The sequence below is a fragment of the Aquarana catesbeiana genome, linkage group LG05, assembly GCF_042186555.1.
Source record: "Aquarana catesbeiana isolate 2022-GZ linkage group LG05, ASM4218655v1, whole genome shotgun sequence".
NCBI lineage: Eukaryota > Metazoa > Chordata > Amphibia > Anura > Ranidae > Aquarana > Aquarana catesbeiana.
Window position 1 is genome coordinate 494,318,438 of NC_133328.1, and position 27,419 is coordinate 494,345,856.

General features: G+C 43.4%; 1 protein-coding gene across 3 annotated transcripts in view; it reads right to left on the reverse strand.

Moving 5' to 3' along the window:
- The window catches only part of LOC141145140 (maternal DNA replication licensing factor mcm3), a 55,300-nt gene extending 28,270 nt beyond the window's left edge, over positions 1-27,030 (reverse strand). For 2 of the 3 annotated variants that reach the window (XM_073631526.1, XM_073631525.1), the window contains exons 1-7: positions 26,950-27,027; positions 24,114-24,226; positions 17,234-17,442; positions 8,372-8,502; positions 7,362-7,600; positions 5,103-5,211; positions 4,880-5,033 (exon numbers count right to left, since the gene is read on the reverse strand). In XM_073631526.1, coding sequence (XP_073487627.1) covers positions 4,880-5,033; positions 5,103-5,211; positions 7,362-7,600; positions 8,372-8,502; positions 17,234-17,442; positions 24,114-24,226; positions 26,950-27,027 — 1,033 coding nt within the window. Of the gene's footprint in view, positions 1-4,879; positions 5,034-5,102; positions 5,212-7,361; positions 7,601-8,371; positions 8,503-17,233; positions 17,443-24,113; positions 24,227-26,949 lie in introns of all 3 variants that reach the window. The other variant, XM_073631524.1, reaches the window with a different exon arrangement.
- Between the last annotated feature and the right edge of the window lie 389 nt (positions 27,031-27,419).

Here is a 27,419-nt window from a genome sequence, read left to right on the forward strand (position 1 = left end):
AGCACCGAAGGAACTCTCAGTAAGCCAATGCGTCCCCACAATACCTGGTATCACCGCTTAGGGTGGGAACTAGTGCTGCCCTGGAAGACTTCTTAGAAAAAGTTACCGGGTACCTAACTTGGTTTTCTCCAATCGTCTTCCAGGGCAGCATCCGAGAGGATGTATCAAGCAATACTTACTAGGGTGGGGATAAGGCCTGGAGCACCTTACGACCAATGACTGGTCTTGACAGCTGGTCGCTGCAGTAGTGTCTCGCGAAGGTACTGAAGCTCGACCATGTCACTGCCATGCAGATCTGCTCTGGAGTTGCCCCTGCCTTTTCTGCGACCAAGGTTGCCCAGGCTTTGGTCGAGTGGGCTTTGACCCTACTTGGGGGGGGGGGCAAGGTTTTGTCCCCAAATGGCCATCTGTATGGCAAGGTTTATCCATCTGGCCATCGTTAATCTCGATGCCTGCTTTACCTATTGACTCCTGCATAGAGGACAAATGACATGGAAGTTCTTTGCCTGTCCTTTGTTCTCTCGAGATAAGCTATGAGTATTAAGTCTAGTTGTATGTCTTTTTTCTGCTATCCATTGAGTTAGGAAGAGATGTGATAACCACATTCTGCATCCTGTGAAAGGTTGAAGAGACTTTTCGTAGAAAAACTTGGTTTGGCAAGAGGGCTATTTTATCTGCCTGGATCAGTCAGTAGGGTTCCATGGTGTAAAAAACCGTGAGACTTTCACCTACTCTCCTGGCCCATGCTAGGGCCACTAAGAGTGCGGTTTTTAGTGTAAGATTTTTATCGGAACACTCCTCCAGTGGTTCGAATGGCGGAGAAAAGAATCCTCTGAGCACCGTGGAGAGGTTCCATGTCAGTTCTGCCGACTTTAGCGGGTCAGGCTCTATTTGACAAGATCAAGAATCTCTATAAGTGGGTCCTCTGCTAATCTGGTGTCCAGACAGGGGGAGAGTGCTGCCACTTGTACCTTCAGCGTGCTCCGAGAGAGTTTTAAGTCTGCTCCCTACTGTTTGTTTCCGTACCAGGAGACAAACTTCCTTCTCACTATTTATGGGGTTTTCTGCTGGCTAGAATGGGGTTGATCACTCTGTCTGACAGTTCTTTCTTTTGCAGCCTCACCCTCTCAGTAACCAAGCTGAAAGCTTCATGAGTTTGCGATTCGGGTGGTTGACTGGCCCTCGTGATAGGAGGTCAGGTAGGTCTTGCTGTATCTGGTGCGGCTGGAGACAGTTTCCTCGAGTGACTGAACCATGTTCCCTGGGGCCAATGAGGTGCTACGAGTATCACTGTTGCCCTTTCTTCCATGATTCTTTGGCTCACCTTTGGTATTGGGGCGGTCAGAGGGAATGCATAACACGGCTGGTGTGCCCAGCTTTGTTTGAACGTGTTTACTCTGATGGTGCCATCTGTGGTACCCAGCGAGAAGAACCTTGGCAGTTTCACATTTGTCCTTGAGGCAAACAGATCTACCTCGGGCACTCTCCAGGTTTGCGTGATCCACAAGAAGGTTGCTTGGTTTAGGGACCACTGTCTGTTTTGTGGTCTTTCGACTTAGAAAGTCTGCCAGCATGTTGTCTGTCCCCTTCAAGTGCATGCCCGAGGTTGATCGGATGTTTGTCTTAGCCCATGACAGAATTGCTTCTGTCAGGCTCATACGAGGAGATTGTCTCTCCCTGCCTGTCCAGGTATGCCACTGTTGTGGCGTGGTCTAACTGAATCTGGACATCTCTCCCCCAGATAGCTGGTTGCAATGCTCTCTGCACACTCTACGGTTTTTAATTCCCTCATATACTAGGAGGCTCGAGACCATCTGGAGTTACATCTCCCCTGTGTACAGAGATCCCCCATGTGCGCCCCCCCATGCTAGGGTACTGGCGTCTGGGGTAACCCTCCCAGGGTTGGCTTGCGCTCATCTGCTCCCCTCGGCGTAACGGAGCAGATTGAGCCACCACTGAAGAGATTGTTTGACCAACCTAGGGACAGGAATGGACATTTCTAAGGATGATGGATCACCATCCCACTGGGTCAAAATGTGATTCTGTAGAGGCCTCATGTGGAGCTGTGCCCAGGTGATGGCTGGGATGGAGGACATTATCAGTCCTAGCACTGCCTCGTTCTTTTCTTCCGTCTGGAGGGTTTTGGTTACTCTGGCGTCTAGCACATAATCCAAGTATACCACCTCTGGCTTGGGGTCAGCTACGATTTTTCTGTATTTACTATCCACCCCAGGTTTTGTGGATAGGAAATACTTGCGCAGATGTTTTTTTAGGTTCTTTGCTGTATCTGCAAAGAATAGCAGATTGTCTAGGTATGGTATCACGCCTATTCCTTGCTGTCTCAGGCCCTTTAGCACTTCTGCTATAATCTTTGAGAAGATTCTGGGCACAGAAGAGATGCCGAAAGGCAAAAGATGTGTACTGCAGATGCCGGGTGGCCACCGGCCCCTGGATCGTGAACCTTAGGTATCTTTGATGACTTTTCTTTATGGGTACATACAAGTATGCGCCTTGCAAGTCTATTGTGGCCATGCATACCTCCGTTCTTCTGTTGAGCGGCTTAAATCTCCTGGAATGACAAAAGGGCACCTTCCCCTGCTTGTTTTTTGCTTGGGGGGAAACCTTTGTTCTTTGCTGCAGTCCTGTCCAGGACCGTTTACAGGTCTGGCCCGAAAAGAAAATTTCCTGTGAATGGGATCCCACACAGCCTATTCTTTAAGGCGATGTCCCCTCCTATGACTTTCAGCCACATGGCTCTCCTCCCTAAGGCCGTGGCCCTAGAAGATATCTTACCATTTCAGCCGAGACATCTGCTGGAAAAGCTGCCACTCTGGTCAGTGTGGGAATGGTCCTCACTATTTCTTCCCTTGGCCTATCTCCTAGCAATGCTTGCAGTTGAGACAGCCAGCTAATAGGGTGCGAGCTGTGCAGGTGGAAGACATTGCCAGATTCAAAATCGCCACCCCTGCTTCTCATGCTCCGCATCATCAGAAGCCAAGTCGGACACCAAGACTTTGGGACATTTTCGCCCAAGTCTTGGTGTCTTCCTCTGCAAATTGATACCTGCGCTTGACCGCAGCTGGTATGAAGAGCTTCTCCTGGGTTTTCTGGGCTGCAACCCCTTGTATATTTTGTCGTGCAGGGAAAGCCTGCAGCTTTTTGCTCTTTGATACCCAGTGTGTCTGCTATAGTCTTTAGGCTAGGTTCCACTATTGCAACCTGAAAGACGCATGATTTCTGACGCAATTTTGCCGCGATTTTGAGAAACCATGTCTATGGACCTCAAGTGGCATCAAAGTGGGACCAAAGTAGTGCAGGGACCACTTTGAAGTCACAAAGCTATGAACGGTACTCACTGGAAGTCACAGGGTATGACTTGTCATGCGACTCTGTAGTCCCAAGTCACATGAAAAGTCACACGAGGAGAGAGCCTTGGAAGATTATCTGTGTCTTCTGAGGGAAATAGGGTGCCCGCTGATGCAGAGTCACCCTCCTTGGAATCCCAGCATAAGCCGTCCTCTGAGTTTTGTTCGGAGTTATCTGAATCGACTAGATGGGGTACTGGCTTGGCTAGAGCTTGCTGGAACCTCCAGCGTCTCTACTGCTGAGTGTATTGGCCCAATAGGGTACTGGCTTGGCTAGAGCTTGCTGGAACCTCCAGCTTCTCTACTGCTGAGCGTATTGGCCCAATAGTGCTCTTTATTTCCTTTTTGAAGGAGTTAAGCATGTCCTTAAGGAAGCCTTTTGACTTCTTAGCCACCATTTTATGCATTCTTGGCATAGTGGCTTTTTCCACTTCTTCTCAGGGAAAAAGCAGTGACCGCATGAGGCGCATGCCTTGCTCTGCGCCCTTTTTTCCTCTGGGGCCTTTGCCTGCAAGTAAGCACAAAGGGCCTGAGTGAGGTAGGCGGTGTACAATGCAATTGTGTGATTTGTAGGGAGGTAAAGACAGAGGTGACTCCAGAGTGCTCTGGCTTACCTTGGAGCTGTTCTGACATGATCTGCAGGGTAGGGTGGAAAAGCGTCCGACCTGGCCGGCCACCGGGATACTCTGTTTAGAAAGCCCTTTCTGCTTCCTTCTCCGGGCCCCCCCCCCCCCCCCCCCAGCTGACCCCAGGCGGGTTGGTGGACACACCTGCACCTGCCACATCCTCTCTGGTGTCCTCCTTCCTGGGTTTCCAATAGGGAGGGGGCACATTAAAGGCCTTTTCCCTGGAGGCTCCAGCCTCCACCAAGATGGCCGCTGACCGGACTGCACGATCGGAAATGATGCGTCCAGCCTCTCTTGTTATACCTCCCAGGACCGCAAACGAGGGGATCTTGCAGAGATGTTTGTGGGATGCGAGCGGAATACGATCGGTAAGCAGGAGGGTCGGTGGCCAGGTTGCCTGCACAGCGAGGGAACCTCTAAAGCACCTGGAGTGTGGGGCTCAGCCGGATGGCCCTCCACCATCGAGGAGCAGTAGCTGTTGGGAAAAATGCCGGCGGCATGTAGTGCAGCTGGGGGGGATAATTGCATACCCCTCTGTAGGGGCGAAACTTCAAGCAAAGCCTTGAGGCTCAGATTGCTGCCCCTGCTCGCCCTCCCAAGGCCCCCTGGGCTGAATGGGATGCTGCTCAGGGAGTCCCCTGCAGGAAGCAAAGAGACTGGATAAAATAACAAATGTTTGCAGCTCCTGTGGGTCCGGAGGAAACACAAAACTACTGAGGCACACAGGGGAGACTAACAAATTTATAATGGTGGATTAATGTGTTTCCTGTTGCAGGAAGGAGGCGCCTATCTCGGATGCTGCCCTGGAAGACGATTGGAAAAATTAAAGTTACATCTGCTAACATTTTCCATAAACATTTGTAATTAAATGACAAATTTTAGTTTTACCTATTAGAAGAACATTGATGTCCCCTCTTATACGCGTTCCGTTTTCAAGAATCTTTTCATTGCCTCCAAGAAGCATGCACAAAATGGCTTTTTTAATATACTCATGACCATGAATGCTGGGAGCTATAGATTTGCTTAATTGCTCAAAAATGTCCTGCAAAAAAATCATCATGAGTACAAACATGGCTATTAGCTAAAATGGTCAGATCTGTTCTTCTAATACCTTGGAATGGGCTTTACAAAACTTCTTAATCTTCCCTACATCATCAGCTGAAAATGTTGGGGCAATTTCTTTGCTCATCCGTTTGATGTTGTTGGCCAACAAGATCGTCCTAAAAAAGCAAGAAAAAAAAAAAGTCTAGCATTTAAAGCTGTTGTAAAGTCATATTTTCTTAAAATACACATGGTATACATTCCACTCTGTGCAGTCTATACACAGACTGGCCCCTTACCTCCCCTTCTGGGGCCCCCTGATGGCACTATCCACTCCTCTGAGTTCCCCCATATCAAACAGTGTGCTATGTGGGTACTCATGCAGGTGTGCTGAGCCAGGCAGCACCGCCCCTTCCTCACACGATTTGACTAAGAGCAGCAGGGGCCAATGGCTGCCTCTGTCCTATGAGATGTAAAGAGTAGTGCAGATGGGTACAGAACTGGATCGAGAGGAGCCAAGACGTTAATAGGGCGTACACACGGTCGGACTTTGTTCGGACATTCCGACAACAAAATCCTAGGATTTTTTCCGACGGATGTTGGCTCAAACTTATTTTGTCTACACACGGTCGCACAAAGTTGTCGGAAAATCCGATCGTTCTAAACGCGGTGACGTAAAACACATACGTCAGGACTATAAACGGGGCAGTGGCCAATAGCTTTCATCTCTTTATTTATTCTGAGCATGAGTGGCACTTTGTCGGATTTGTGTACACACGATCGGAATTTCCGACAACGGATTTTGTTGTCGGAAAATTTTCTCCTGCTCTCCAACTTTGTGTGTCGGAAAATCCGATGGAAAATGTCCGATGGAGCCCACACACGGTCGGAATTTCCGATAACATGCTCCGATCGGACATTTTCCATCGGAAAATCCGACCGTGTGTGCGGGGCATAAGGCAGTGTTTCTCAACTCCAGTTCTTAAGGCACCCCAACAGGTCATGTTTTCAGGCTCTGCATTTTGCAAAGGTGATTTGATCAGTTTCACTGCCTTAGCAATCACCACAGCCATTTCATTTGAGGGAAATCCTGAAAATGACCTGTTAGGGCACCTTGAGGACTGGAGTTGAGAAACACTGTTAAAGTGGAGTTCCACCCAAAAATGGAACGTCCACTTTTTGGATCCCCCTCCCCCCTCCGGTGTCACATTTGGCACCTTTCAGGGGGGAGGAGGGAGCAGATACCTGTCTAATACAGGTATTTGCTCCCACTTCCTAGCATAGATCACCGCGGTGACCTACGCCACTTCCGCTGCCTATCCCGTCCTCCACCGCTGTATTCTGTGAGACACAGAATACAGCAGGGAACTGAGAGGACGCGCAGTGCGACTCGCGCATGTGCAGTAGGTAACCAGGAAGTGAAGCCGCACGGCTTCACTTCCTTATTCCCTTACCAAGGATGGCGGCGGCAGCAGCCGAGAGCTGAAGGACGGATCGGCTTCGGCTGCCGACACCGTGGGCTCCCTAGACAGGTAAGTGTCCATATCTTAAAAGTCAGCAGCTGCAGTATTTGTAGCTGCTGGCTTTTAATATTTTTTTTCAGCAAACCTCCGCTTTAATGGGAGGGGGAGCTGGTCATAAAAGGTTTTGCAAAGAATGCAGTAAAGGGGAGAAAAAAACTTGTGCCTTTAGGACCACTCTAAGAACAAAAATGCCTAAACAGATTGATACAATGACAAGTTATACAAGATGTCCAGGTTATTAAAATGTTAAGTGATTTTTGCAGGCCAGGATTACATTTTTTTTTTAACAATGACTTCCATTTTGTCAGGTAAATAAGAATGACATAATATTCTTAATGGTTATATATTCAGCCAGTATTTAGAAGCCTTTTGTTTCTTTTCTGTTGAACAAAAAAAACCTGCTTACAGAGCTCAATAGTACCAGCTGAAGATTTACCCACAGAATTAGAGTCTAGTTTACTAGTCAACAGGACAAAAATGACATTGGAATACCTATATCCAGATGTTTATCATATACTGTGCATCTTATAGCAACCTCAGAAAAGTAGCATGTAGAAAAATGTGAAGTTCAGGTTGGTCCAAACACACCAAAATGAAACTGTACATATAAAATATTTGAGCATGAAAATGATAAATGCCCACGTTTGTAAGGTTTATCGGTAAGAGCATATACACATTTGTCGGTTTTCCTGCAATAAAATGCATTCGATTTATCATTTATGCTACAATGGATGATGTGCACATAGGACCCCGGAAGCATTTTTTTTGTCCTGCGACACAGGTGGCATTTCACTTCAAACCTTTACCTGAATGTACCAGATGTGTACCCTCCCTGCTTGGAAGGAAGACAGCGATATATTCCCACTATCTGGATGCGATCACCGGGTTTACACTTGTCCACCAAGTCATCATCAGAAATGATATCCACAGAGCGAGGGAGCTGTCCTGCAGGGGCTTTTTCTGGCATCTCCTGTATAGTCAGAGTCTGGTGATCCTTATAAGTACTCAGCCCGTATTCTGTCTCCAGAGGATTATTTTCTTCATCCTTTTACAAACAAGATATTGTTCGGAATCAGAAGGGCATCAGGCTGAGCAGTGGGTGGGCACAGCCACTGGGACCAGCAGTAAGTAAACCAAAGAGGCTGCCTTGGTAAGCAGCAAAACATCTTCAACATTACAGAACCAATAGTGTTGAATGTGATCAACTAGTACTAGCTATACCAAATGAATGAGAATCTCTATTCTCTGCTAAACTCCACAGTGATACGCTATTGTGAGGCCACCACTTTAAGACCAACAAATACAAGTAGATCAGTGTGTGTCCGAGATCACCATATTCTAGGGATCCATCCTGACTTTCATCCCTATGCAAGCAGAGTTTGTCTGTTGGAGCTTAAAACTATTATTGACTCATCTCTCCCCCACATGAGCGTAGGAAAGCCTAGTGACTGGCTGTTTAAGCCTGAGCAGTGCACGATGGGAGTAACGATGCACTGGAGATCACATGCTGGAAATATCAGGTGTTTCTAAGGGCTCTGATTGGAGGGGAGAGGGGGGCACAGCAAGAGCAACAGCCGAAATAGGTGGTGGGATATCAAGAGAATGCATCACTGAAAGACCTTAATACACAAACATTCTCCAGAAGTATTTCTGCTGTATATATTGTGACACATCTATGCAAACTGGCAAACACTCACTTTAGGCAGTGCAGCCATTTTATTTACACATGCCTTGCTTGAAACTGTACCTGATCTGTTTCTTGCATTAACAAAAACAGACATAGGGAGCTCTTGTACTTGCTCTAACAACCACCTACCTTAGTGGGGTAAATTGCATTAGATGGAAATGCCTCCAAGGTGGTAAGATCAGAGTATTTCCTCTCCAGTGTTTTCTTTGTAGCTGGGCAGTAATGAACACTTCTCATGACTTTTGGTCTTACCAAGGAGCCTAGAATGAACAGAAAGATGCACAACATCCCATTAGGGGAACATAGGAGGAAAACTCCTCCAGACACTTTATTAACAAGGACCAGCACCGTACACCAAGCTGTCTGCTACTTATGTCTGCACATTTTCCTTGTCAAAAGAAGTTTATTGAGTATACAATGTTATAAAGATACATAAAGTAAGTTTACAAGGATCTATAAAGTAAGCTCATTGTTTTACAGTAGGGTTTATATAGGTAAATATCATGAAATTTCAAATATTAAACATTGGGTTCACGTAAACCTAAATTAAAGATATATATCATTTCCTTAGTTACTTTTGTAGGTATTTAAATGATTTATACCTACTATACATATTGTTTACAAGTAGAGTGTATATAGGTCAAATAAATTCTGATAATGAGCTTTAATCGTAAGGTGGAGAAAAGGAAAGAGAAAGAAGAAAAAGGGTTGAAAGGTAGAGGTATGGTCCACAAGGTTGTCCCGCTCGTCAGTTTATTATTCTTTTTAGTTCTCTTTGAAGCCTTAGAATGGGTGTCTCTGTAAGTCATTTAATCTGTTACCATGGCAACAGGACAGAGTCATTGAAATTTGACAGGAACTGTTGTTTTATCCAAGGGTGCCAAAGTTTTTCAAATTTTGGAATTTGATTTTGATCGATGGCTACCATCTTAGCATGGGACATTGTATTATTCATTCTGTGAATTGTTTCTGCTAGTACCAATGTAGGAGATTTCCATGCCTTGGCCACTGTTTGTTTTGCAGCCGTTATTAGTTGGATCATAAGTTTGAATTGAGAGAGTGTTAACCATTCCGGTTTTAGATTAAGTAAAGTTAAATATGGATCTGGTTGTATTATCTTTTTAAATATTTTAGATGCAATCACGAAAACTTCCTTCCAGAAGGTTTGGATTACTGGGCACGTCCACCATATGTGTAAATATGTGCCTATTTCTGGGCATCCTCGAAAACAAAGAGCTGAGGTATTAGGTGAATATTTTGCCACTCTAGCGGGTACAAGGTACCAGCGAGTTAGGACTTTATAATTTGTCTCCAGTGCTAAGATGTTGGGTGAAGATGACTTAGATGTGAGCCATATGTTAGACCAGTCCGTGTCTTCTAAAGTTCGTCCCAGGTCCTCCTCCCACCTCTGAACGTAAGAGGGTCTATTAAGATTTGCTACTCCATATAATTGATTATAAAGTGATGAAATTGTACCTTTAGCAAGTGGATCTTTTGTACAGATTGATTCAAAAATGGATAATTGGGATAATGGTGTATCCCCCTTTAGGAATGGTGTATAGAAATTTTTGATTTGGAGATATCTAAATATCTCAGAGTTTGGTAGATCATATTTTTCTCTAAGCGATGGGAATGAAAGGAATGATTTAGATGCTATGAAGTCATTTAGTGTCTGAATGCCTGATGTTGTCCAAGCTTTAAAAGAATTTGGGTAGATCCATGCCGGATAAAAGGCCGGATTTCTGATAAAAGAAAGGAGAGGATTGTGTGGAGATTGTAACTGATATTTGGTTTTTAGTTTATCCCAGAGAGATAAGAAGTGTTTAGTTATGGGATTATGAATTTTAAAGCGGTCTTTAGGATCAAGCCATAATAAATTTGATATTAATAGAGGGTCATTTTCTGAAGCCTCTATAAATACCCATAATGGGATTTCCTGTTTTGCATGGTATTTGGACAGACTGGCCAAATGTGCTGCTCTGTAGTAGTTAGTAAAATTAGGGTATCCCAGGCCTCCTTTATTTTTGGGAAGATGTAGTGTGTGTATAGGTATACGTGGTTTAGAAGAGCCCCATATAAACGAAGTTGCTCTTTTTTGTACTATTCTCAAAAAATAGGAAGGAATTGGAATAGGGAGGACTCTGAATAGATAAAGCAATTTGGGTAGAATAGTCATTTTGATTGCATTAATTTTCCCTATCCAGGATAAAGGAAGTTGCGACCATTGTTTTATTAGATTTGTGATCTGTCTTAATACAGGAGGATAATTGGTTGAGAATAAGTCAGAATGAGATGCTGTTAAATGAATTCCAAGATATGGGATTGATTTTTCTGCCCATGTGAATGGGAGTGCAGCCTTAGCCGGGATCAATTCCATGTTTGTTAGTGAAATATTAAGCACTAGGCATTTCTTAGGATTAATCATAAGGCCGGATAGGGCTGCAAATCCATCAAGAGCTGGTATTAAGTTAGGACCAGAGACCTGTGGTGATGATAGAAAAAGTAATATATCGTCTGCAAATATACATAATTTGTGTGTAATACCTCCTACTTCAATGCCAGTTATAGTTTGGTTTGTTCTGATGTATTGGGCCATGGGTTCGAGTATAAGGGCAAATAATAAGGGAGATAATGGGCAACCCTGTCGGGTACCTCTTTCGATATTAAAGGCTTCAGATTTGTATCCAGCATATTTTATATAGGCTTTGGGTTTATTATATAATGCTTTGATCCATGTTAAAAAGTGGGGTCCAAAACCCCATTTTTGTAATGAATATTGCATATATTGCCAGGATACTGTGTCAAATGCCCTCTTAATATCGAGAGATAGAAAACATAAAGGGATTTTCCGTTTTTTAGCAATATGTGCCAATAACACTGCCCTGCGTATATTATCGCCTGCCTGTCTATTTGGCATGAAGCCTACTTGATCTCTATGTATTAATTTTCCTATAATGCTATTGAGGCGTTTTGCTATTATTTTTGCTAATAATTTAATATCGAGGTTTAACAGAGAGATAGGCCGATAATTCACACAGGAAGTATCATCAGAAAGGGGTTTTGGGATCATACAAACAATTGCCATTAGTGTTTCTTGCCGAAAAGAATGTCCATCTAGAAGTTTGTTAAAAGTTTCAGTGAGAATGGGAGAGAGTATTTCTGAGAATGTTTTATAGTATAAAGCCGAGTAGCCGTCTGGGCCTGGTCTTTTGTTAAGTTTTAGGTCTTTTATGGCGTTAGCAACTTCATCTATAGTTATAGGCTCATCCAAACTGCTTTTTTGATTCTGAGATAACTCAGGTAAGTTTATTTTTGAGAGGAAGGATTCAGCTTCTGTAGGATTAAATTCATTGTTTGTCTTGTATAAAGTTGCGAGATGTGAGTGAAATTTATGGACTATTTTAACTGGATTACAAGTGTAAACATTTTTTGATAATTTCAAACGTATTGGTTTGAAAGATTTGTTAGTTGAATTTAATGCCCGAGCCAAATATGTACCAGGTTTGTTTGTATTCATGTAGAAATTGTGTTTGGAGCGTTTGAGGGATTTATCAACTGACTCAGTGAGAAATAGATCGTATTCCAATCTAGATTTTTCCAGATGAGATTTTGTACTCTGAGATGGATTATCTTGAAATGATATGTAGGCTGCATTAAAATTGAGTTCTAGTTTTTTTGCTAGATTTTTGCGTTCCCGTTTAAATAGTGCCATTTGTCTTTGTATTGTACCACGCAAGACAGGCTTATGAGCTTCCCACAGTGTTATTGGGGAGATGTCTGTTGTATTATTAATTGATATGTATTCCTTTAAAGCTTGTTCAATGGCCATCTGATGTAGTGGGTGTTTGAGCATTATGTCCGGTAAGTACCACGTTGGGTCATGCGCTTTTGGTATGGCTGAGGCTATAGTAGTGTATACTGCATTATGGTCAGACCACGGAATCGGAATTATATCTGATGCAATAATTTCTGGTATCATTCCTATTGTTAGAAAAATATGATCTATTCTGGTGAAGGTTTGATGAGGGTGCGAGAAATAAGTGAATTTCTTTTTCATTGGGTTACTTTCTCTCCATGAATCTACCAGATTGTATTTGGAAAGAAGTTGAGAAAAAGGTAATCTAGAGGTTATTTTGGATGGTGTAAAAGGTGATTTATCTAGAAATGGGAGGAGGACCTGGTTCGAATCCCCACACATTATCACTGTTCCTATTTTGTGTGTATTAATCACTTGTAATATATGTGAGAGGAATGGTGTAGGTTGTTTGTTAGGAGCGTAGTAGGAAATCACAGTGATTGCTGTATCCATTATATAACCCATGAGTATCAGGTATCTACCTTCTGGGTCTTTAATTTCTGATGATAAGGTGAATGGTGTGGATCGGTGAAATGCAATTAGAGTTCCCCTTTGCTTGGTACAGGCAGAAGCCGTGTAAATTTGTTGATAAAAAGGAGAAATATATTTTGGAGTAGAATCTTTGGTGAAGTGTGTTTCTTGGAGGCATACTATGTGAGCCTTCTTGTTATGGAAAGTACGGAAGGCTTTGGTCCTTTTTTGAGGGACATTTATTCCCTGAACATTCAGGGAAAGTATATTCAGTGGTGCCATGGCAATAGATCAAATAGTTTTGACTTACTTTTTGTTATGCAGAGCTGACTGCGCAGATCAACCTGTGTGGACTGAAGAGATGAATAGATAGAAAAGAAACCAGTGAATTCTGGAGTAAAGAGTAAACAAAAAACATATGAGATTAAATGATACATTGTATAAATTATTTTTTGCAAGTAATCACAATTTACCCGTGAAAGAGAGTAAATATCTCTCTCAGGGGAATAAGTGCCTTCGTCACACTCCCACATAATATGATTGGGAGAATGAGGAGGGCTAATGGGGGTACACGGATCTTCCGCTTACAGGAGAGAAGTGCTATGTCAAAAGACATCAAAATGATGTTTCATTAATTGGAGTGCAGAATATAGTTTTTGTTGAAATTATTTATTCCAGGGTGGTTGTATATGGTTAGTCTTGCCCTAGGCTAAATAATTCAGTTAGAAAGGTACTGTTAATAACGTTGGTATTGATGAAGATAGTTTGAATTATTTTGGGATTTTAACCATTTTAGAGTAAACAATTACATATTTTATTCATATGCAACTGTTTAGATATGTTAACTCATAAAATTGAGGTTGTATTGCTTCAGATTAGAATAAACAAAAACATAATTCTAGGAACTAGTTAGATAATAATATATTTGTTTTAAGAAAAGAAAGAAAAAGCTTCCATTACTTCTGGATTATTGAACATATTTGTCCTAAAAAGTAATAAATCTATTATTACCTGATAATATATAACTGAACAAGAATTTCCTTATTTCACTTATATATTCTAAGGCTATATGAATCAGAAGTAATAAGAAATATAACTGGAATGTAACATGATCCCACACAGTGTGTGACTATCAGAATGCAGTTACATTCAGTTATAAATATAGGTTTTTTATAGAGAACCATCTCTTAGTATAATAAATGAAGAGATATCAGGAATTAGGATGTCAGTCCATTGAATCTTCTTGGTCCATGGATGATGTGGCATAACGGCCTCTTTTGTGAGAATGATGATTCCCATTTTGTTCTGAAATTTTCTGGGTGCTGCCTGAAGGTGAAGATGACGCCATTCTTCTGCGTGTGGGAGAGTTGCTGCTTGTGGGTTCTGTCAGATTTAATTTTAAAAGGGTTTGTTGTAGTTCATCTGCTGATCTGCTTCTGTAAATTGTACCTTGGTAGTTAAATCTGACTGAAAAGGGGAAGCCCCATTGATACATAATGTTGTGGCGTTGCAGTTCCATTAGTTGGGGTTTCATGGATCGTCTTTTAGTAATAGTAAGTTGGGATAGGTCAGCAAAAATTTGATAATTGTGTCCTTGAAAATTAAGTTCCTTTTTTTCTCTTGCAGCAATTAGTATTTGTTCTTTCGTTCTGTAATAATGAAATTTTGTGATTATATCACGTGGGGGTCCATCTTTCTTTTTGGCTGTGAGGGCTCTGTGTACTCTGTCCAGTTCTAAACGTTCAATAGGGATATCTGGCTTTAGTTCTTGTAATAGAGCAGTAATAGTAGATTGCAGGTCTGTCACAGTTTCAGGTATTCCCCTTATGCGCAAGTTTGAACGTCTGGCTCTATTTTCGTAATCTTCGAGCTTAGTTTGAAGTATTAAATTCTCTTTTTTTAATTGTTCCAATTCTGTTATATTTTCTTGGGTTGTAATTTCAATTTCATCCATTTTTATTTCTAAGGCTGCGGTGCGGTTTCCCAGCTCTCTTATTTCTTTGGTTAGGTTTTTTGTTATTTGGTCTGAGGTTTGTTTTAAAGCCTTATGAAGCATCTTTTCAAATTGTAATAATATTTCTGGGGATACTGAGGAGGCTTGTGGAGAAGTTTGTGAGAGGATTTGTTCTGTATCTGACTCAAATGGAGAGTCTTGCTGTGACATTTTCTGTCTGTGAGAGCGCCCTGATGCTGTATCTTGTGAGGTGGCTGGAGCTGCTTCAGCTGCAGTGAGTGCCTGTGAGCTCTTTGTGAGGTGATTTTTATTTCTGCCACGGTTTCCTCCCAGTACCATATTTCCTGCCCAAACTTTCACAGTTTGTTCCCTGGGGCAAAAAGGTTCAAATGGATACCTTTTGAGCCTGCAGGCTCCGCTTTGTCCTTCTCTTCTCTCCTCAGCGATGTGGAGCTCTAACAATGCATGTCTGCTCTGCTAGGCTCCGCCTCCTGCCCCCCATGTCTGCACATTTTAACCTATAAAACAGTGTATACTGTAGTCACGGTGCACAGCACTTATATGGCTGTTTCGCCAACAATTTACAGCTTTCTGTAAAGTTTGGTTTAGAAAAGAAAACTGGATATAATAGTACATGACTACTCTAGCCATCTAAAGATTTGCAAAAACTATTACCGATTACCAAGTTCTATATTCTATTCTTTTACAGCAAATCTAGTAGTCTCAAAAACAATGCTCCAAGGCAACATAGGCACCCAAAAGGTAGCTATAGATTGTTTTATGGATCATGCTGCATTTCAGAAAACCTGTTTAAATACAAACTTTCAACTATATTAAAGTCTGTGCTTTGATCCACCCTTTTTAGCTACACCCACCTTGCCATTTCTCAAGGAAGCCGACATTAAGAGATGGGCCAATAATGAGATGTGGGAGGAAGTAAAGGTATGCCAAAACACTGGACTTCCAAATTAAAGGATAAGTTCACCTTTCATAGCATGTTACACTCATATTCAGGGTGTAACATGTTATGAAAGCACCGGCCCCGGAGCTGTGACAGCTAGTGGGTGATGATCTCACCGCTAGCTGCCAAAATTTAAAAAAAAAAAAAAAAAATGCTGCCTGGCCACGTCACTCATTCACAGTGCTCTGAATTGCAAACTACAAGTCCTGACAGCCTTGACTGTGGAGCGTTGTGGTAGTTCATTCATGTTTCCTGTCAGAATGTAATCTATTACCTCATACGAGGTAGCAGATACACTGGCAGGTCTGCAGGAGACCTGCATGGCATCAGTGATCTGAGGATCGCTGGAGCAAAGCTTTACAGGCCCCTGCAACAACAAAAAAAAAATAAAATAAAAATAAAAGCCTTTTTACCAGAAAAAATAAGAAAGTGCATTTTTTTGCAAAAGGTGAACTTATCTTTTAAGTGTCACAACTATAGTATTCATGGATAAGCCTGAAATTACATCAAAGTACCAGTATCGCAAGTTCATCAGTACTCATCCCAACCTAGCCTAAACATTCTGATCATCCCTATGGCCTCTTGAGGCAAGTATTGACAACCATTTCCACAGTGCATGGGTTAGGACATCTTTCCATTTTATCATGTTTTGCTTGGTTGTCAAATGAAGAGCATCTGAGACAACCACACAAAACAGTCAAGAAAAAGGGCAGGAAAAATGATGCGCTTCAAAAACAAAAATCAACTAGCGGCAAAAAGATTGAAAGATATAAACAGCTTTTAAAATGTGTATATCCAAAATAACTCAGTGGGAACCAATACACTGCAGCAGACACCAGCTCTTTAAAGATCTATCCTAACATTTTTACACTGTTCTGCCCCTTATGGTTCTAAGTGCTTCCTAAAGCTGGCCATACATGGTTCATTTCTTTTGTTCAGCCAGTGGGCTAAACAGGTAAATAAAGTTAAGATTCCCCCATCCACACATTCAAACTATTGTATTCTGACAGTGGGGAGACTCCTCCACTGCCAGAATACACAAATCAGTGCAGCTGCTGATCACGTGGCTTTTATCCAACAGGGTGGTTGAACAGTCGATTGGTAGATCAACTTCAGTTCAATTGCAGTGGCCACACATGGATTGAAAAATCATGCATTCCCTGATGAACTGTCTGAATTTTGATCTATTGCCACCTTAAAGTAGAACTACAGTGCCTTGAAAAAGTATTTACACCCCTTAAAATTTTCCACATTTTGTCATGTTACAACCAAAAACCTAAATGTATTTTATTGGGATTTTATGTGATAGACCAACACAAAGTGGCACATAATTGTGAAATGAAAAAAAAAAAAAAAACCTGCCACTGTAATTCAGGCGCCTGGCTAGGGGGTGGCAGTGGCGGCCATAGATAAATTCATGCATTGCATGAATCTATATTGGTGATAGAGGGGTGGCTGGAGAGAGGGGGTGGCACCCGTATGAACGCACCGCCACTGTATATAAAATATGCAAAGTGGTTGGAGGGAAGCTTCAGAATGGCAAGGATGTTTTTATTACAAATTATGTGAGCATAATTGGCTGCAGTTCCTCTTTAATGGAAGCACAGACAAAAAAAAAAACAAAAAACTGACAAACGTTCTAATCCCTCTCCACTATCCAAAACTAAAAAAGTTTTGCCTTTAGTTATACTTTAATTCTCTGAATTATTCACAGAAAGCAGTGGAGGGTGGAGAGAAAGTAACACTTACATTTTGTTACAATTCCTTCAGCACAGACTAAACTTCCCAATAAACTCGCAGTCAAAGTACGAGGAGACACATGCTTTCCTCCGAAGCTGCCTTCACATCCCACGCTGAACTCTTCAAACTGCTTGGCATATGTGGCATCAATTGAAGCTACAAGGTCTTTTAACGCTCTTTGAAAGGCAATAACCTCTCCAAACGCATTATTGAGCAATCTATGTGTAAAAAAAATGTAAAACTTTATGACACCCGTGCATGCAACCAGCATAAAAAAAGCAATCTCAAAATATTTTGAAGTCCTTGGTACACCAGTAAAATGAATCAACAAAATTGTTAGAGAAATGGATAGATGCACTTTTCATGGCGGTTTATGATCATAGCCTCAGTTATGTTTTCAGCAACTTGTCTAATCATTTTACAAATAGACAGACTGCACAAGATTCAACAGTCACTGAAAATTATCCAGAAACTTCCAGTAACAAAACAGAAAGCGGACACAAGTTTAACATTTATGCGTTATGCTGCTTTATGTTTTAAAGGAGCTACTAAGTTTACAATGGGAAATACCAGTAATCTGGTAGAAGAGTAAGTAAATGGACTTAAAGTGTAAAGCCAGGACCCTGCATTCACTATATCTGTTCTCCCACAGTACATGGAAAGACAATAGTTTTAGTAAATATAACCTGCCAAATACCTTTTCTCATCAGCAGTATATAGCGGTCTTGTGAGGTCTATCAGTGTCTGGTAAAAGCTTGGAGTTTTCATTCTACTCTGACTGTCTGGACAGTGCCTATTGGCACTGTGCTGATCACATGCACCCTCCCAAGGGGAAAAAAAAAACTAGCAATACACACCAAACTGAGCATGTGCAGAGTGACTCCAAAGGCTCTGTACTCAGGAGATGGATTGGGGACAGTGGAAGGGGAGGAGAGAAAAGACAGGCTCAAACAGTCTTTACACGATGCAGAGGATTAACCCCCTAGGTTCCACAGTGAGTATAAGCATGCTTTACTGCATATACAGACTGATTTTACTGTTGTGGGTTTATTAACACGTTAATCTAATAGCTGGAACAAACATTTCAGTATTACAGCCATTACAACAGCTAGATCTATGCATCCCTGTCTGCAGCCCTGAGCAACTACAAAAGTCCAGTTACGGCCTGTAACCAAGACACCAAAGACATGACAAGACCAACCCTGCAAGTCTAAAATTCTTCAGATAGCACTTTCTATAAAAATAATAATAAAGTGCTCATCTGTAAAGCAAATCCACAGCACATCATGTTTTATTCCTGTGACAGACCTAGCCGGGAGAGAGACTTTTGGAGGGGACTGTATGCTAGCCTCTTGCCGATCGATCATGGGCCCTGGCATTTGGGGGAATGGTGCTCTTTGTGAGCTGTATGCCTGGGGACCCTTGAGGTGGTGTTGCTGTGGATTCGGGTCCTGGTTCCCCAGGACACACAGACTCTGGGGACCCTGGATTTGCCATATTGGAATAGTGACTGATTCATACCGTTGGGACTCCTACTGTTAACTGCTAATGTCATCAATTCCAGCTACCTGTCTGTTGTCTGCTAAAATGTGTATTGTAAATAAGTCTCTAGTATGGGATCTAAGAGTCATTAGATCCCCATTGTTTGTGTTTAATTAACTCTGCTACTGTGATAATGTTGATTGGATTTTCTGAACTACAAGAAGGCCAGTCTGGCCTAAAGGTCATGTCTGAGTCATCTAGGCTGTCTAAAGGGATTAGTTAATTAGCCCATGTTAATTAGGTTAATTAGGTTACAGGTGTATTGTTAGAGTAATATGAGCCGGAGGTCTGCACCTCCACTGTATAAAAGAGCCTACATTTTTGAATAAAGGAGATTCCTGGTTGAACCTACATACAGCCTGCCTGGTGTTTGTTCTGAGTAGGGATGAGCCGAACACCCCCCTGTTCGGTTCACACCAGAACATGCGAACAGGAAAAAAGTTTGTTCGAACATGCGAACACCGTTAAAGTCTATGGGACACGAACATGAATAATCAAAAGTGCTAATTTTAAAGGCTTATATGAAAGTTATTGTCATAAAAAGTGTTTGGGGACCTGGGTCCTGCCCCAGGGGACATGGATCAATGCAAAAAAAAGTTTTAAAAACGGCCGTTTTTTCAGGAGCAGTGATTTTAATAATGCTTAAAGTCAAACAATAAAAGTGTAATATCCCTTTAAATTTCGTACCTGGGGGGGTGTCTATAGTATGCCTGTAAAGGGGCGCATGTTTCCTGTGTTTAGAACAGTCTGACAGCAAAATGACATTTTGAAGGAAAAAACTCATTTAAAACTACCCGCGGCTATTGCATTGCCGACAATACACATAGAAGTTCATTGATAAAAACGGCATGGGAATTCCCCAAAGGGGAACCCCGAACCAAAATTAAAAAAAAAAAAAATGACGTGGGAGTCCTCCTAAATTCCATACCAGGCCCTTCAGGTCTGGTATGGATATTAAGGGGAACCCCGGCCAAAATTTAAAAAAAAAATGACGTGGGGTTCCCCCTAAATTCCATACCAGACCCTTCAGGTCTGGTATGGATTTTAAGGGGAACCCCGCGCCAAAAAAAAAAAAAAAAACGGCGTGGGGTCCCCCCAAATATCCATACCAGACCCTTATCCGAGCACGCAACCTGGCAGGCCGCAGGAAAAGAGGGGGGGACGAGAGTGCGGCCCCCCTCCCTCCTGAACCGTACCAGGCCACATGCCCTCAACATTGGGAGGGTGCTTTGGGGTAGCCCCCCAAAACACCTTGTCCCCATGTTGATGAGGACAAGGGCCTCATCCCCACAACCCTGGCCGGTGGTTGTGGGGGTCTGCGGGCGGGGGGCTTATCGGAATCTGGAAGCCCCCTTTAACAAGGTGACCCCCAGATCCCGGCCCCCCCCCTGTGTGAAATGGTAAGGGGGTACATAAGTACCCCTACCATTTCACGAAGAAAGTGTCAAAAATGTTAAAAATGACAAGAGACAGTTTTTGACAATTCCTTTATTTAAATGCTTCTTCTTTCTTCCTTCATCTTCTGGTTCTTCTGGTTCTTCTGGCTCTTCTGGTTCTTCCTCCGGCGTTCTCGTCCAGCATCTCCTCCGCGGCGTCTTCTGTCTTCTCCTCGGGCCGCTCCGCACCCATGGCATGGGGGGGAGGCTCCCGCTCTTCTCTTCTTTTCTTCTCTTCTTCATTTTCTTCTCCGGGCCGCTCCGCAATCCATGCTGGCATGGAGGGAGGCTCCCGCTGTGTGACGGCGCTCCTCGTCTGACAGTTCTTAAATAACGGGGGGGGGGGGGCCACCCGGTGACCCCGCCCCCCTCTGACGCACGGTGACTTGACGGGACTTCCCTGTGGCATTCCCCGTGACGTCACAGGGAAGTCCCGTCAAGTCACCGTGCGTCAGAGGGGGGCGGGGTCACCGGGTGGCCCCGCCCCCCCCCATTATTTAAGAACTGTCAGACGAGGAGCGCCGTCACACAGCGGGAGCCTCCCTCCATGCCAGCATGGATTGCGGAGCGGCCCGGAGAAGAAAAGAAGAAGAGAAGAAGAGAAGAAAAGAAGAAGAGAAGAGCGGGAGCCTCCCCCCCATGCCATGGGTGCGGAGCGGCCCGAGGAGAAGAAGATAGAAGACGCCGCGGAGGAGATGCTGGACGAGAACGCCGGAGGAAGAACCAGAAGAGCCAGAAGAACCAGAAGATGAAGATAGAAGAAAGAAGAAGCATTTAAATAAAGGAATTGTCAAAAACTGTCTTGTCATTTTTAACATTTTTGACACTTTTTTCGTGAAATGGTAGGGGTACTTATGTACCCCCTTACCATTTCACACAGGGGGGGGGCCGGGATCTGGGGGTCACCTTGTTAAAGGGGGCTTCCAGATTCCGATAAGCCCCCCGCCCGCAGACCCCCACAACCACCGGCCAGGGTTGTGGGGATGAGGCCCTTGTCCTCATCAACATGGGGACAAGGTGTTTTGGGGGGCTACCCCAAAGCACCCTCCCAATGTTGAGGGCATGTGGCCTGGTACGGTTCAGGAGGGAGGGGGGCCGCACTCTCGCCCCCCCCTCTTTTCCTGCGGCCTGCCAGGTTGCGTGCTCGGATAAGGGTCTGGTATGGATTTTTGGGGGGACCCCACGACGTTTTTTTTTTTTTGGCGCGGGGTTCCCCTTAAAATCCATACCAGACCTGAAGGGTCTGGTATGGAATTTAGGGGGAACCCCACGTCATTTTTTTTAAAATTTTGGCCGGGGTTCCCCTTAATATCCATACCAGACCTGAAGGGCCTGGTATGGAATTTAGGGGGACTCCCACGTCATTTTTTTTTTTAATTTTGGTTCGGGGTTCCCCTTTGGGGAATTCCCATGCCGTTTTTATCAATGAACTTCTATGTGTATTGTCGGCAATGCAATAGCCGCGGGTAGTTTTAAATGAGTTTTTTCCTTCAAAATGTCATTTTGCTGTCAGACTGTTCTAAACACAGGAAACATGCGCCCCTTTACAGGCACACTATAGACACCCCCCAGGTACGAAATTTAAAGGGATATTACACTTTTATTGATTGACTTTAAGCATTATTAAAATCACTGCTCCTGAAAAAACGGCCGTTTTTAAAACTTTTTTTTGCATTGATCCATGTCCCCTGGGGCAGGACCCAGGTCCCCAAACACTTTTTATGACAATAACTTGCATATTAGCCTTTAAAATTAGCACTTTTGATTTCTCCCATAGACTTTTAAAGGGTGTTCCGCGGCATTCGAATTTGCCGCGAACACCCCAAATTGTTCGCTGTTCGGTGAACTTGCGAACAGCCAATGTTCGAGTCGAACATGAGTTCGACTCGAACTCGAAGCTCATCCCTAGTTCTGAGCTATCACAACTGGGTTAGAACGGCACATAGCTGAAGTTCTAATCCCGGAGCATTGGATGACCGAACAATCAGATGTTGCGATCTGCAATCGGATTCTATAGCAGCAGAGTGTCGGGAGAGTGGAACCGAGCGAGCAAGGGGCTTGTTACAATTCCTTTAGGCTTCACGCACACTGTCCCCTTGGTCTCTCATACCCCAGTGTTTTTCGGTGCTTGGGAGGTGCAGCAAGCACCCCTTTGCCAGAAACCTGTCAAAATCAATGACAGGCAGAAATACTATAGTTTTTCAGGACAAATAGGGCTTTAATTTTATGGTAAATAGTAATGGATCTTTCCTGAAATTTTTATTAAAGGAAAACTGGCACAAAATATAAAAAAAAATTAAAAAAAGCACACAAAAGGTTTTAAAATGTAGCTGTGTATTTCTTGCTATTACCATAACCAACCACAAAAAAACCCCCCCTAAAATTCTCTTGCTCCTCACAATGGAAGTGATACCACAAATGTGTATATTTGTTGTTCGTACCCCTAATAGGGCCAATAAGGCCCCTTTCACACGATCGGACCGTTCAGGTCTGCCTGTCAGTTTTGACGGCGGACCTGAACGGGCGCTCCATGTTAGCCTATGGAGCGATGGATGTCAGCGGAGACATGTCCGCTGACATCCGACCCGGTCCGATCTGCTAAAAGCAGATGGATGGCCCTATGTCCAGGTCCGTCGCGATCGGATGAGATCTGATGAAAACGAACATGCTGTCCGTTTTCATCCGATCCCTCCATAGGCAGCAGCGGCGCCTGACAAGCCCCTCCCCGCTCAGTGAGCAGAGAGGGACCTGTCATCCGCCGGCTCAGCAGAGATCAACGGACTGATCTCCCGCTGAGCCGGCGGACCGAGGTGGACTACGTGGAAGCGGCGTCCGCCTCGTGTGAAAGGGGCCTAACAGTGCGCATTTTGTTTTTTATCCTACCCAAAACACTGACTTTGTTTACAATTTTCCTCTCTAGCAAGCAGAAAAAGATACAATGCATCGTTTTCCATTCAAGAGGTGAAAACACAGGGGCGATCTTTATATAGTTACTGATTACTGTGATAGCCAATCATATGCAATCATAGCAATCGGGTGTTTGAAAACTGGGTCTCCTGGTTCCTGATCGTTCGTAAGCACACAAGTACACGTATCTGCAGCCCTACGATTAAAGACCCACTCCCATGAGATCACAGTCATGTACTATCAGCAGGAAGGGGTTAACACAAGTGGGCACAGGTCAGCTCAATTTTTGACAAGATCAACAGGTAGAGTATTTGTTTTGTACTTTTTGAGCAAATAGAACAGCTAAAGGGAGAAAATAAAAGCAGTTCATTATTGGGGTTTACAAACAAAATGATAAATGTATATGCATCTTTGTTGAAAATCAAAACACAACCAAATATATAGGCATAAGTGCTTTAAACCTACAATGCACAATGTTGCCATTCATGGAAAAAAAATTCATGTTTTACGATGTCTACTTGGAAGGCTTTTCCTGATCTATGTTGTTACCCTGCTTTACTTGACACAGTAACACCATTACTATCAGCCTCTCCTAATAATGGGAGATTTGTGAAAGCTTCTTGTATATTCCAATTGATTCTGGATGTTTACTACTCTATGGAAGATTGTAAGCTTTTGGTATTGTAACCCGTGTACACTTCTATTGAGCCTTGTCCTTCATATACTATGCATATAGTTTTAGATCTTTGCATTGAGAAAAGTTCAATAAAAATGATTTATACAATTGCATGTTTGTGTACATTTTGTGTGCATAGCTTAGCTCACCAATGCACATTGGGAGCTCATTAAAAATGAAGGGGCTGCCTTAATACATGATAAAACATGTCAAGGTGTGAATGGGCCCTCATTGGACTATTGAGCCAACAATGTCACCATACTGGCGATCGAGATTGTGACCTAAAGGACATTATTAACCAAGACCAATCAATACAAAATGTACTCACATGTTTGCTCGGCGCTCATTTTTCCGCCTTAGGTCATTTAAGTTAACAATGAGACGATGTTCATTTGCGCTAATCATATCCCTCACTTTTCCATGATAAACACCTTGATCTTGCTGCAAGGAACCAGAAATATTTCAGTTTTGTATAGCACACAATGATCGCCAATACAGCACACAATGATCGCCAATACAGCACACAATTCTGTTACAGTCTCCAATACAGCAGTACACTCACAAGATATCACATCCCCACGAACATTTTTCTGCTGGTTTCCCTAGGACTGACTACACTCGACATGCAGAATCTCATTCTTTCCAACTGTCCCGGTTCACATTGGTAAGCTCAGAATCCCTGTGCTCTAAGGCTCCAAAAAGTACTTTTAGCTCAACTTTGGTTTGAGTATATGGGATTGTATGAGATTTTTATTTTATTTTTATGGTTGAACTAGATGGATTTGTGTCTTTTCAATCTATGTAGCAAATTCAGGCAGTCTGGTTTCATAGACTAAACTTTAGGAAATGTCTAACAAACGCCTGCAGCTCGATAAATGCACAAAAAAATTAAAAGCCAGACAAACCCTATATAACCAGTCCAGAGAGTGTTTATATGAGAACTCTATCAGAAATCTTAAAATTACAGCCACCCCATGTAATACACCCCATTATGAACTTACCAGTGTTCCATAAATAGATATTTTACATTATGAACTTTTATACTAGATGTGACCATGCCTTTAAATAAAGAAACATTTTTACCCCACCTGCTAAGTTGGGTTACCCTTGATATCCATATTCACCTGACCAGCGAATCCAATGTTGCAATGCAGTGGTCCGCTGCTATGCTGCCACAGCTTTGGTCCTGTGCCACCATCTTCATCCTCCTCAGTTATTGGGACCTGATTGCCTCATCTGGTTCTAGGTGGATGGCCCCCGATGAGGTGTACACACCAGGGTTCACCCACCAGCCAATGAAAGTCCCTGCACCCACAGCCATCAGAGATATACAACATGGCATCCCAGGAATCTGTGGGAGAAGGGATGTGTAGGCAAGAATGGCAGCGTGGGGCAGGGATAGAGAATAAAAACACAAAAGACTTTGCTGAAAAGGTGGGGAGGTAGGGACACGGGGAGATAAAGAAATTTAGGGGAGCGAAGCTCCACTTCGAAGTAGCCCATTTAAATTAACAGGCTTCCAACTTAAAAATTGGGATAGGTCACGAAATATTTGCAGCTATGCACTAATCGTTATTTCTGCAGTGTGTTGCGGCGCTATCAAAATAAATGGCGCTGCAATGCATCAATACACATGACATGTTTTGTGTTAATAGACTCCCAGAATGCATAGATGTAAACTGGCCCTAAAAAAAAAAAAAAAAAAGCTTAAAGAATGGAGAGTGACCAACAGAAGAATATGCATACTTGGTTATCCTGAACTAAAAAACTGAAGATGCTGAAATACAACCCAAGATACAAAGTCTGGCTATGCATACGGAGATCAGGGAGCCATTTCAACCAGTTTTACAAATGAACCAATGCAACCTAACACCATCTCTGCCACACAGACATAAGCATGCTGTGAACTTTTGATAGTAGGTTGCCTTGCTCTATCCAATTGTTATGAAAAGTGGACTTAAATTGAGAACATTTTCGAGTATGTATGACCACCATAAAGTCAACCTTGGCCTCCAGGTGTTATTGTATGCTTTAAAGCAGGGGTCTCAAACTGGAGGCAAGGCAAGGCCATTGCAAGGCTCACAGTTACAAGCATGACTCCCTCAGGGAGAGGTATGATGGGACTTGTAGTTCTGCAACAGCTGGAGGGCCACCAGTTTGAGACCCCTGCTTTAAAGAGACTGCCAAACCTAAATACAGGTCAGCACACACCACACTCCTAGTGTAGGAGTTCTCTATGATATAGGAACAAGTCTAGAGAGGACTAGGTGATGGTGACCACACCTAGCAGATCTCCCGGGTAATGGTGACTACACCCATCAGAACTCCTGGGATCCAGCTTCTCTGATGTATTATACATGATCACTAGGTAATGGTAACCACTCCTAGCAGATCTCCTGGGATCTATCCCCTCTGTTGTATATATGATCACCGGGACTGGGTAATGGTGACTATACCCATCAGATCTCCTGGGATCCATCCTCTCTGATGTATAAATGATCACTAGATGGTAGCTACACATAGCAGATCTCATGGGATCCAGCCGCTCTGATGTATATATGATCACTAGGTGATGGTAAGCACTCCTAGCAGATCTCCTGGGATCTATCCCCTCTGATGTATATATGACCACTAGGAAAGGGCAATGGGGACTACACCGATCAGATCTCCTGGGCTCCATCACCTCTGATGTGTATATGATCACTAGGACTTGGTAATGGTGACTATACCCATCAGATCTCTTGGGATCCATCTTTGCTGATGATGGTAACCTAGCAGATCGCCTGGGTTCCATCCCATCTGATGTGTATATGGCCACCAGGACTGGACAATGGTGACTACACTTATCAGATCCATCCTCTCTGATGTATAAATGATCACTAGATGGTAACCACACCTAGCAGATCTCATGGGATGCATCCACTCTGATGTATAAATGATCACTGAGTGATGGTAATCACTCCTAGCAGATCTCCTGAGAGCCATCCCCTCTGATGTATATATGATTACTAGGAAAGGCGGATGGTTCCCTTCACCGAGCAGATCTCCTGGGATCTATCGCTGTGTATGATCACTAGGACTGGGTGATGGTGACTACATCTATCAGAACTCTGGACCCCTGCATATGATCATTAGGTCGGTGTATATATAGGGAAGAGCCGCACATCATCATCCAGGAAGTCCAGGTATTCCCTCTGCGCCTCCCGCAGCTCCTGATCCTCCAGTCCGCCCTGAGAGTCCATCATATAAGAACCGGACCGCCGCGCTCTGATTCCTTTTAAACTGTCCGAGGTCACATGACCCGCCGCTGACACCGCCCACCAGCCTGTCCTGGAGCAGACCTGTGCAGGTGATGAATGGAGGAGAGCTGCTACCTCCGGTCTATGGGCGAGGTGTGTTATCAGTGTGTGGGGGAGAGGAAAGGTGCTACACTTCTGATATCTCATATCCTAAATACCAACTCCGGTCCAAACGTATTTGTTCTTGTATTGTAGGAGAGATCTATGAGGTTATAAATGCTGTGTTTTCCTGAGCCCCCGGTTTCCTGTCATGGCATCACAGGGGTGAAGGGTAAGGGGAAATCTATATATAAAACACAGACAATAGCAAAATCCTAATAGGTTGAAAGAAGAAT